Genomic DNA, 11,606 nt, shown 5'->3' with positions numbered 1-11,606 from the left:
TTAAGGTATTTCTAACTATCACAGTCTAACTTTTCTGAGTCCAACTTGAATCCCATCATCAGTACCCACGTTTTTCCACACACTGTAACGTCTCTGCCATTCAAAGCATTTGTCATACAGTAGTTTTGACACTGGGATGTGAACTCATCCACACTTCTGCCCTAGAGAGAGGGCCTGTGTTCCCTCCCATTGACTCTTGGCAGCTGTGACTGCTTGGACCAATAGAGTACAGTGGAAGTGACACTGTGTGACTTCCAAGGTGATATCATAAAAGTCTACAACTTCTGCCTTGCTTACTGAAAATACTCACTCGGAACTCTGGGCCACCTGTAAAAGCCCAAGCATCCTGAAGCTGCCATGCTGGGAGGAAGCCCAGGTCACACGGGGAGGCTACATGCAGGGTCTCCATTCGCAGTCCCAGCTGAGCCCAGCTTTTGAGCCCTCCTGCCCAGGAGCCACACTTGTGAGTGGAGCAGCCTCCAGATAATTCCAGTGCCCAATCCTTCAAGTCATGTCGGGCTGCTCAAGCCTTCCCATCTGGGGCCCCAGACACGAGGAGCCCTTCCCACTCTGCCCCGAGTGTCTGATCCTCAGAACCTGTGAGCATAATAAAATGGGCCTGTTCTGTGTCCCTAAATGAAGGTGGTCTGGTGCACAGCAGTAGAGAACCGGAATGTCCCTCATTCACAAAGACTCTGGCAACACCGCAGTTTCCGTCTCCTTCCAGATCTGCTACCCCCTGGGGGACTTCAGTGTCACACAAATGACCTGTCACTGCCAACACTCTAGCCTCCCAGTCCTTGACCTCCTCACCCACAGCAATGTCCTCACCTAGGTCACCTGGGCTAACTCTTCCAGTAAACAAATGGCAGGGTCTGGGGGTTTTAAGGGACACTATGAGGGCTGTTGTAAGGGAAATGGAGGCTTCCTCTTGTAGCCCCTCCAAAGGTCCTGTGCCTCCCCCTGGTGTTGTCAACATGCAGGACACTGGGAAGAGCTGCAGGTCACAAAGTCACCATGTCAACCTTCCTGTTAATCATAACAGGGAATTCATAACAGAGTTGGGGTGGGAGGTGGGGAACTGGCATCACTCACCCTGGCTTCTGAGCTGGTGCCTCCGGCTTTTCACCAGCACTTGATTCCTTCTCAGCGCAAATATGCGGATGTCCTTCGTCACCTACTCCACAGATGGCGACACTGTCTTGCCACTCACCTCAGACAAGTGAGTGCTGCTTTGAGCCCCAAAGGGAGGCCTGATGAGCTGAGCCATAGGGAGCTCCAGGGAGCTGAAGGGCTCCCAGAGACCTTGGTTGGGAGCCTGACAGCACACGGGGCAGGCCGGTCAGGGCAACTCACAGTACCCACCCTGACCTTAGCCCCGGATCCCCTGCATCCTCCTACCGATGGCTGCAAGGTTACCTGCAGGCCCCTGTGCTCCAGAATTTCTCAGCCTCCCCGTTCACACTCCCCTGCCCTCCCTCTACCCTGCCTCCTTCCCTGGGAGGTGGCTGTGAAGATTCCTGGGGTGCAGGGGCTGGCGGGGTGGGAGTGTGTGTCCTGTGAACACACACCTGTGCTGGCTGCTGCTCTGTGCCTGTTCCTCCTGCCCTGGCCAGTGAAGGAGGGAGACAGGGTCAGAGCCAGTGGTGAGAGTCATGGGGCTTTAGTGCAGGGATGCTGGCAGGCCCAGACAGGGGAGTCCCTGTGTGGGGTTCTGAGCTCCAGGCCAGGCTGGGAAACTGGAGGGAGGGAGGTAGGAGGAGCAAGCTCAGGTGGCTTGAGGTGGCCTAGAGAGGTGCCCAGACCTAGCAGGGTGCACTGCAGAGTTCCTGTTTGGCGGGAGATGAGGGCACTTCCAATGCACATGCCCAGAACTGGGCCCAGAGGAGGTGAAGTGCAGGAGAGAGGTGAGGATACTGAGGACTGGATGGGGGCCTGGACCCCACTTGCAGCTTCGAGGGGATACAAAGTGGGCTGCCACATCTTGAGCTAGGGGGAGGCTTGGATCTGTGTGTCCTGCACTGTGGGTTTGGCAGAGAGACTGGAGTGGGTGTGAGGTGGTAAAAAGCAAGTCTATTGGGGAGGACTGTGGCAGGTGATCCAGAAGGGGAGTGGGGTTTGGGCATGGCCAGAGGAAGGCCAGGGCATGGCCTCTTCTGGGTATGGATGGGTCTGGCCTTCTCCCCTCCTGAGCTGGGCAGGCAGGGCTCTTAGAGCTCCGGCCATAGCAGGGACTGTCTGCCCGCAGTGGGAAGCCAGCCTTCAGGGTCCATGCTCTGCTCAGCCTTGCTGTCCAGGCTCAGCCTGTCACATTGGATTAGCCTGACCCTAAGTCCCCAGCCTGTCCCAGTCCTGCCACCAGAGCCAGTCCTGGCTGCCCCAGCCCATTCTGTCTGCTTTAACAGCAGCTGACAGGCCACATCCCCCAGCCAGTCTGCAGATCAGTGTTCAGCCCCTGCATGCACAGCCATCAGGACTGCCTCTCCAGCTTTTGGTCTTTTTGTTTCAAGGGCACAGGAAGTCAAGGAGGCCAGGCAGTCTAATTAAGCAGATTTGGTATTTCCTGTACCAGGGTAAGGAGAGAGGAAGAAACTGAGTCAGGGTCAGGGGTCTGGGGCTGTGAGGTCTGGGTGCAGGGCTGGGGGCTTAGCAGGATGACTTTTCCCAAATGCAGCCCTACCTGTTAAAGGACGGAGTGCCCAACACAAGAGAGTCCTTCTTGGGTTAGAGTTTGGATTAGAGTTAGAGTTAGAGTTAGAGATAGAGTTAGAGTGTTAGAGTTAGAGTTAGAGTTAGAGTTAGAGTTAGAGTTAGAGTTAGAGTTAGAGTTAGAGTTAGAGTTAGAGTTAGGAATGTCAACCCCATTGTCAGTGACTGACTCTCAGTTGCCCATCCCCGGTTCAGGGTTAGGGTTAGGGTTAGGAATATCGGCCCCATTGCAGTTCCTGACTCACAGTTGCTCATCCATGGGAAGCTCCCACTGTCACCAGAGATGGTCTAAGTGGGGCCCTGGTGAGATTCCCCAGGCCTACATTCTCTGGAACTAGGATGAGATCAGAAGGCCTGTAATCTATGGTCAACGTCACAGTAAGGAATGAGCAGGACAGAGCCCTTGCTTGGCCCCCTCCTCCATCCACAAGGCCTTGCACAGTGAACAGTGGCTCCCAGAGAGCTTGAGAGGTAATTTTTAGCAGTCCACGTCTTTCCACGTCAACCAGTTTTTTGGAGTTTTTTCAGGAAGAAAATAAAAGAGGGTCTCGACAAACTTCAGAAAATGGTGCCTGAAGGACACATTTTCATGCAGGCAGGGTTTAGAAATGTATACACCCCTTGAGCTCCAAGAATCGATTCTAGTTGACAAGGTCTTAGAGCATCAGTGGGAACATTTCACTGTCCAGGCTCAATATTTCTTCATTTTCTTGCAGGCAATTCAGCAGATGGAAAATTTCAACTCCAGGTTTAAGCACCTGCTGTCCCCCTTGTGGTCCTGTAGGGGGAACAGAGCTGGGCGTGAGCCTCAGAGAGCTCTGTGTGCAGACTCTGCAAGGCCACACCTGCCCTGCCTCTTGGAGCAAGTTGCTCACCTGTTCTGAGGTCCAGCTCCCTCCCTGGTGCAATGAGCATAGTAAGCCCCCCGCCCCATGGAGTTCTGAGAACTGTGTGGGATCCTGCATGTGCAGTTCTGGTGCTCATAACCCTGAGGTGCTTGCCCTCCAGCTGGGCTGTGTGAAAAGGACAAGAGAAGAGCCAAGGGGTTTGCCCCCTTGCACACACCTTAGTCTTCCTCCTCCCTTCCTCGTTTCCCCTCTGAGTGACTTGCATCCCTTGACTGTGTCTCAGATGATGCAGAAGGCTGTCCACAGCCGCCGACCCCCTCCCCACTGTGTGCCTGCAACTCTTGTCAGGAAAAGGCATGGTTGGTGGGGAAAGGCACTGAGGTGGCTGTGGGGTCCCCTGCCCAGGTACCACTTACCTGGAATCCTGTACTCCTGGGCCCAGAGATGCCGGCAGGGCTGCCTGCAGGCTCTGCCCACAGGAGAGCCCAGCTGCTCCTCCCCCTACCCATGGGACAGGCCTGTGCTTGTGGAGTCCTGGCTGGAGCTGCCCTCAGGCAGAGGTGGTGCAGGCTGCTAGTGGGTGAGGGTTCAGGCAGCCTGGTGAGAAGGGGCCTGCCCATCTCAGCTCCTCCTTTGTAAAATGGGTGCTGGGCTGAGACCTCCCTCACTCTAGGGGCCTCTGTGTAGCAGGTGCTTGGCTCTTGGCAGCCTCTCCCCTGGAGGATGAGATGGGGGCACCTGGACATGCCCTGGAGTGATCAGTGCTGTGGGTCCGGCAGCCCGCAGGGGTCCTGGAGTGTTGGGCTAATCAGACCCAACACCATATCGTGGGAGTGATGAAGTCTGGTGGAGTCAAAGGAATGAGAAAAAGACAGTTTGAGAGAGAAAGTGGGACCAGTGGGCCATCACAAGTGTGGAGGCTGCAAAGGCCCTGAGCTCTGGGAGCCCATGCTGTTTATTGGTGCTCAAACAAAAAACAGGTGGTGAGGATGTGGGGGTTGAAAGGAAACAGTGTATCAAGTGAATGAGAAACATATAGCTGCTTGAGATAACGGAAGTGCTAGAAGCAAGGAGCCAGCAAGTCTAGCAGACATGCAAGCCCTGCCTCAGCTTCTCTCCCAACACTCAGCTTTTCTCCCAATACAGGAGCTTTTGGAGGTCACTTCTGGGGCCTTTGCTGAGCAGGCCACTCCTTGCTTCTCCTGCAGATGACAAGGTTTCCAGCATGATTATTGCTATGACTGATGGAACAATGATGAAACATCCATCTTTGGACACTCTCAAAGAAGTGAGTTCAGTTCGTATTTATCAGCATTTTGCTCCATGTATTTTGGTAATTAATACTCAATGCCTTCTTTCCCTTAAGCTGAAAGGGCTCGGAGCCTGGGGGCCACCATTTATACCCTGGGTGTGGCTGATTATAGGAAAGACCCAGTAATTCCAAACAGGTTAACCAGGCACCAATATAGAGCCTTGTGGTCAGGTTAGGGTTAGAGTATGGAAGGGTGTCCCAGACAGCTTTCCTAGGGCCACCCCAAGAAGGGTCATCTAATCTGCCTCAAGTGAGTTGGGCCACCCTATGACTACTGCAGAAATGACAGCATGTCATATAAATCCTACTAAACCAGAGGGGAGGGTGGAAGAGCTCCCCACTCCCTGAGAGTGGGCTGCTGGCTGGAGAAGGCTGTGGCCCTCAGAGCCTGGTATTCTGCTGCCTCCAAAGCATGGGGGCAGGACGCTCTCCCCTGGGCTGGGGATCTGCTGCATGGTCACCCCTGGGCTGGGGGTCCAAACCAGCTCTGCTCTCTGTAGATAACAGCAATGGCAGGCGGTCTGGACCATGTGTTTGCAGTGGAGGATGGCTTCAAGGCCCTGAGAAGCACTGTTGATGCTGTGAGTGAGTGGAGGTGAGGGGCTGGGGGTCTGGCTCCTGTGGCCAGAAGCTCACTCTCCCTGCCCTGCCCCACCCCTCCTGTGTTCCACCTCATGTCAAAGACCTGTCTTGAAGTGATGTCAGTGGAGCCTTCCTCTGAGTGTGTAGGAGGTGAGAGCTGCGGAGGCCCTGCGGTTGCCAAAGGGTGGTGTGCACTAGTGCATGTGTGTATGGAGTGTGTGCATTTGTTTGGTATGTGTGGGGGAGGATGTGTGTGGGGAGTGTGTGAGTGTGGTGTGTGTATGTGGTGTGTATGTGTTTGGTGTGTGTGGTATGTGTGTATGTAATTTGTGTGGGTGCACTATGTATAGTATGTGTGGGAAGTTGTGCTGTGGGAAGCTTGATGTGTGTGAAGTCTGCGGGGAGGGTAATATGTGGTCTGTGTGTTGTGTAAACGTGTGTGTGATCTGTATGTGAGGTGTGTATATGTGCTGTGAGTGTGGTGTGTGTGGGGTATGCATGAGTGATGCATCTGTGTGTGTTGTGTTGTGGGTGTATGTGGTGTGGGAGCTGAGGAGGGTATGTGTTGTGTGTGTGTTGTGTTGTGGGTGTATGTGGTGTGGGAGCTGAGGAGGGTATGTGTTGTATGTGTGTGGGGGTGTGAGTGTGTGTAGGGGGCATATATGCATGTGTGTGTGGTGTGTGGGGGGTATGCGCAGAGTGTGTGGCATAAGCTGGGGTGCTGTGGAAGTGTGTGGGAAGGGTACCTGGTGCGTGGTGTCTAGTGTGTGAGTTTGTTGTGTGGAGGAGTTGGGAGTGTACTACTTGTGTGTGTGGTGTGTGTGTATGGGATGTGTGGTGTGTGTATGGGATGTGTGGTGTGTGTTTGCTGTTTGTGGAGTATGTGTGTTTACTATTTATGTGTGTCTGTGGTGTGTGTGTGTACAGTGGGACTAGAGTGTTTGGGCGTGTTGTGTGTGTCATATGTGGGTGTCTACATGGGGATATCTTGTGCGTGTGGCATGTAGGGAAGGAAATGGTGTGATGGCATGTATGTATATTTTGTGTGTGCATTCAGTGGGTGGTGGGTGTGTGTGCCATGGCTGTGTGTGTATGGTGTATGTATATGTGTTTGCTGTTTATGTTGTGTGTGTGGGGTGTGCTGGGTGTGTGTTGGGGGAGTGGAGAGTGTGTGGTGCGTGTGTGATGTGTGTGGTGTGTGTGTGGGATGTGTGGTGTGTCTTTGGTATTTTTGCTGTATGTGTGTTTGTGATTTATGTGTGTGTGTGGTGTGTGGGTGTGTGTGCTTCGGGTGTGTGGTGTGTGGTGTGGTGTGTGTGGTATGGGGTGGGTTAAGTGTGCGGTGCAGTGTGCATGGGTGAGTGGGTGTGGATGTGTGGCCCACATGGGTGTGAATGTGAGTGTCTATTGCTGTGGGGGGAATATGCGGCGGTGGTGGTGTGAGTACCTGTGTACAATTCTTGTGTTGTTACCTCACAACAATAAGTTTAACTCTAAAGCAAGAAAAGACATGTGTGAGAAGCTCTCAGGGAAACACTAGCAAATGGCATGGAGCAGCAGCTAACCCAGACCACAGGGCAGGAGCAGCCAGGGCTCCTCCCAGGAAGGCCAGGCAGGTGCAGGAGGTGAAATACTGTATAATTTACCACATCAACAAAACGGGAAACAGGGACCAAGCGGTTATCTCAGGGGATGAAGAACAAGAAGTGGGGGCGTCAACATCCCACAGCATCCTGTGAGCAGAAGGAAACCTCCATAGCCCAACAAAGGTGTCCACACAAACACCCTCAGCTCACCTCAATCCCACAAGATCAATCCCAGCATCTGTCCCTACTGTCTGGAATGTGGCAAGGGTAACTTCTTGCCATCTGGGGTCCCGGCATGGGTGGTGACATTGTGTGGTCCTCTGTGATGACCCGTCTGTCCTGACCTCCGCCTGCACACGCTGGGACTCCGCATGGCCGGCATTTACGCAACTACAGCTGCTGGAGAGGAAGAGAGCCTTGGGTGACTCTCTTCCATGGGGACAGCACGAGGCTGGGTGCCGCTGGCCCCAGAGCAGCAGCTGGGCTCTGGCTTCCCGGTTCCTCACTGCAGGGTGCCCTGGCAGTAGGCTGTGGGGACCGACACACGGTCCATGTCTGAGCTCTGCTCTCCATGGGCACACGACCAGAGCAAATAGTCCAATGTCAGCGAGCTCCAGAGGTGCCTCCCATGAACAGAAAGGACGCTGTCAGGCCTGTCGTGAGTCCCTAGGCACTGGGCTGTGCAGGGACTGGCACAGGGCTGGGAGCTGGTAGGACCCAGGAACAGGAGCTGTGCTGACACTTCTACGATTGGTCCTGGGCTCTGTCCCCGACACCGCGTCTCCCCGATGCAGAGCTGAGGGTGGGGATAGAGTAGAGAGCTCCCCTCCCCCTCGGGGTCTCTGCTGCTCCTGATTTAAAGCTGCTCAGCCATGCAGCCAGTGTGACAGCTGTGCTCTGATGATGTCCCCTGGACATGCACAGGCTGTGGCGTCTGAGCAGCCCTGTCAACCTGTCAACCCCAGGTGGGGATGTGAGTTGTAACTCCTCCCTGGAGGCAGCTGAGTCGAGGTGACAGGTGCCTTCTGCCCACCAGCTCGGCCCTCTGCCTCTGCCCATGTGGCCTGCAGTCACAGCCCTGACCTGTCAGCTGTTGGCTGAATTGTGCAAAGCTGCCCCACATGGAGGGTGACAGTCACAGGAGGGAAAGGCCAAGGCAGGAGCCTGGAACTCAAATGCAACAGAATGAGCCCTCTCAGCAGGCTGTCACCAAGAAGCCAGGAGGTCTCCAGGGAGCCCAGGAAGGAGGCCAGGGAAGGAGGCACACAGCCCAGACTCCCCCATTCAGTCCTGGGCCTCCTATCCAGCCTGGGAGAGGCCTCTGGTGGCCTCACTGCTCCAGGCCCATCCTGAGGCCATCCCCCACACATGGCTGGAGGGTTTTGACAGGCATCTCCCTCTCCAGCCTGGCAGGTGTCTGAGGCTCTTAGCAGGACCCCCAGGCCCTCCAGGGGCTGCTCCCTGTTCTGGGCACCTTGTGCAGAGGTGGGACCAGGTGGAGCATAGGCATTCTGCAAGCCTTGCCTCACCTCGAAGGGCCGAGCCCGCCTGTCCTTCACAGCCCTGTTCAAAGGGCACCTCGTCCTGGAAGCCTTCCCTGATGACCAGCCCCTCTGACTCCCTGCAGCCCAAGGGCTTGGTCTGTCCCTCTCATCAGTCACTTGTCACCCAGGATGTATCATGATTTCTGGTTGTCTATGTCCAAGTATAATTTTCTTCTTTAGTTCTTTGGTTTTCTTCCACCCTTTATTGTTGAAATTTTCAAACCTATAGGTGAGTGGAAAGGATTGTACAATGAACACAAACACACCTCTATCCACCACTGGGATTTTACAATGAATGTTTGCCCATGCTCCTTTGTCTCTCCTTCTCCCTCTCTTTTCATCCATCCACCTTGCAAAAAAAAAAAAAAAAACAATGTTTGCAATACATAGAATAAGTAGTCCTAACACAGCCTAGAATGTAATTTGCAACCACCCTGATTGTGAAGCTTTGGGGCAGCCCTCAGTCCTGCTCAGGGTGGCCGAGTTGGGCTGACCAAGGGGCGCAGGCCACAGGCCCAGTTGCTCCCTCCCGGGCACACTGAGCTCAGGTCCGACTGGCCAGGGCCCTTTGGACACCTGAGCAAGGAAGGTGTTGAGAATGCTGCCTGATAGCATCAGATTTGGAAGCAGCTGTTGTCGGCCTTAGCGGTAGGAGAGCACCCGATGCTTACCCTGAGTGGGGCCAGGTCTGGTTGCTCAGCACAGGGCACCAAGCTGGCCTTTCCTGCTCTCTCACAGCCTCAGTGCCCCCACCAGGCCCAGGGTTTTCTGAGGACAGCATAGTATCCATCAAGTGGGTGCCCACGAGGGCTGGGCTGGCACCTTGAGCAGGAGGAGCAGGCCAGGCCCAGCCGGCTGATGTCAGCAGTCAGTGTGTGGGGCCTTGAAGTGAGGCAGGCCTGGGAGCTCCTCATCTGAGGAGCATAGTTCCCTAGGTCCCACCCAGGAGCTGACACAGAGGAACACAAATCCACTGAGGCCTGCATTTCCCATTTCCCAAGAAAGCTAGAAATCTGGATATTTAGGGGAAATGTTCAGGCTTTCAACTGTGAGCCCCCATTTTTGAAAATACTTGAAAGCCTCAGAAAGTATGTCAGCAGGCCAGCTTCACCCACAGCCTGCCTTGAAGTTGTGACGCTGCAGGAAAGCAGGAAGCAGGGTTCAGGGGAAGCTTTCCTCGGGTGCATGGACTGGGGGCACCCCAGGCATCAGCAGGGATTGGAATGCGTGGGGCCTGGGCCAGGAGGCGGGGTGGAGACCAATGCCCTTGGCAGCTGCAGACCTGCGGGAACCCCAGCTGACTCCTGGGGCCAGCCCCACCTGCCCTGTTTCCCCTGTGGTGTTTGGGTCAGGGCAGGAGCCACAGTGGTGGAAGGACACACTCCCTGAGCCTCAGGGTGGGTGCCCTGTGGTCCTTGCTGGATCAGGAAGAGCAGGAGATGAGGAATTACCTGTAGGTCTCTGGAATCGCAGCTAAAACAGGACTCCTGTGATGGATTGCCCTGAGCAGGGTCGTAGGTGCCTCACCTGTCCTACCCGAGTCCTGGCCCTGCCCCTGCCCCTGTGGGTGTCCTGCCTGCCACAGGCACACAGAAAGACAGGGAGGAGAGACCCCAAGTGTTCAGCAGCCCTGAAGGAGGCATCAAGGCCTGGGTGCCCAGCTGAGGCATGAGACATGGTGTCTTCAGGCAGCCTTGTGGCTCTACTTACACCTTACATCAGGGAGGGCCTGGCTGAGTGCACGGCCTGTACCCCTGGGGCCTGAGGGAGCACCACAGATTTCAGGGCAGGAATAGTACTCTGAGCCTGCCCTGTGCAAACACCAAGGCATTTCCTGAGTGTGTTGGTTCAGGGATGGTAGGGAGAGGGTCCTTGAGTGTGATCAAGGCCCAGCTGCCTCCCCCTGGACCCTCAGTGACACCAGATGAAGATTTGACCCAGTGGACACATAGATGTTGGTCAGACACTGCTCCTTCCTTACAGGAGTCTCTGCAAATTGAGTTTTGGGGGAGGATCTCCAGGAACAGGGAGGTCAGAGGAGAGGCAGCCCTCCACTCTTCCACATTCAACCTTTTGAATGCTGTCCTTGCAGAATCCTACCATGTCGTTATTCATGGAAATGGCTTTCAGAATCTAAAGAAACAGGATGAAGTTATTTGCAGACTTATCTTCAGTGAAAGCACTATCATTGATAAGTTGTCTCCTCGCTGCCTCTGAGTCACGTATTTCCCACACAATGCTGCCTTTCCCCACAGCCAGCCAAGCCTCCCAGCCCTTGCCAACCATTCCCTGTGGACCCTGTGGGGTTAGAGGCCATGAAGACAAGTGGAAAGAGGCACTGGGAAGGCTGGCCACCCCTCCCTTCATCTGCCAAGTGGGGAAGTAACAAATCCACCTGTGCCTCAAGAGCATCTTAGATGAGGGCTTCCTGCTCAGTGAGGCTGGGTTTAGGACTGGGTCTGCGATCACAGCTGCATCTGCCCACCTTCGCCTCAGTTTCCCCTTCCCTTGAGCGCCCAGGACCCAAAGCCCACAAGGCTGCTCCTGGGAAATGGTGGCAACCCCGGAGGTCTGAGCCTGGCTGGCCAGGTGCACCAGTAGCTTGCCCAGAGGGGTGTGTTTACCTTGCACTGAGGGAGGATGCCAGCCTGTAGGCCTGGGCCCTGGAATCCTGGCTCAGGCACACATTGCCTGTGTCACCTTGACCAGATGAGTGTTCTACTCTGAGCCTCTATTTTCTCAATTTAACATGGAGCTAATATGGTGCTGGTTGTGTATTCTGTAACTGAATGCTTGGGACCACAAATATTTTAGTTTTTAGATTTTTTTCAGGTTTTGGAATGTGTGCATTATGCTTATGTTTCAGCATCCCTAATCTTAAAATTTGAAATCTGAAATTCTCTAATGAGCATTTCTTTCGAACATCATGTTGGTGCTCAAGAAATGTCAGATTTTGAAGCATTTTGGGTGTGGATTTTCATATTATAGATGGTCAGCCACAGTTGTACCTAACTAATCAAAATCA

At 54.4% G+C, this 11,606-nt stretch overlaps 2 protein-coding genes across 2 annotated transcripts in view; both read left to right on the top strand.

The window, feature by feature from the left end:
- Positions 1-1,157: 1,157 nt before the first annotated feature.
- Positions 1,158-10,976, top strand: LOC112204606 (anthrax toxin receptor-like). The gene is made up of 7 exons (XM_054660075.2): positions 1,158-1,222; positions 3,963-4,117; positions 4,766-4,849; positions 4,924-4,991; positions 5,370-5,449; positions 5,540-5,601; positions 10,674-10,976. Exons 1-7 carry the CDS (start codon positions 1,158-1,160, stop codon positions 10,796-10,798), a joined length of 639 nt encoding a protein of 212 aa, XP_054516050.2. The 3' UTR covers positions 10,799-10,976.
- Positions 4,822-11,606, top strand: part of LOC107973101 (uncharacterized) — a 76,265-nt gene continuing 69,480 nt past the window's right edge. The window contains exon 1 of the transcript XR_010146615.1: positions 4,822-4,845. The gene's annotated coding sequence lies outside the window, so the exon portion shown is untranslated. The remainder of the gene's footprint in view (positions 4,846-11,606) is intronic.

This window comes from Pan troglodytes, chromosome 8 (assembly GCF_028858775.2).
Source record: "Pan troglodytes isolate AG18354 chromosome 8, NHGRI_mPanTro3-v2.0_pri, whole genome shotgun sequence".
In the NCBI taxonomy this organism is placed as follows: domain Eukaryota; kingdom Metazoa; phylum Chordata; class Mammalia; order Primates; family Hominidae; genus Pan; species Pan troglodytes.
This window is presented reverse-complemented; position numbering and strand designations above follow the sequence as displayed.

Coding starts and splice junctions, on each gene's coding strand:
- LOC112204606 (XM_054660075.2), top strand. CDS start 1,158: ATGCGGATGTCCTTCGTCACCTACTCCACAGATGGCGACACTGTCTTG. Junction 4,850..4,923: donor GGACACTCTCAAAGAAGTGA/GTTCAGTTCGTA, acceptor CTTTCCCTTAAG/CTGAAAGGGCTCGGAGCCTG. Junction 4,992..5,369: donor CTGATTATAGGAAAGACCCA/GTAATTCCAAAC, acceptor TGCTCTCTGTAG/ATAACAGCAATGGCAGGCGG.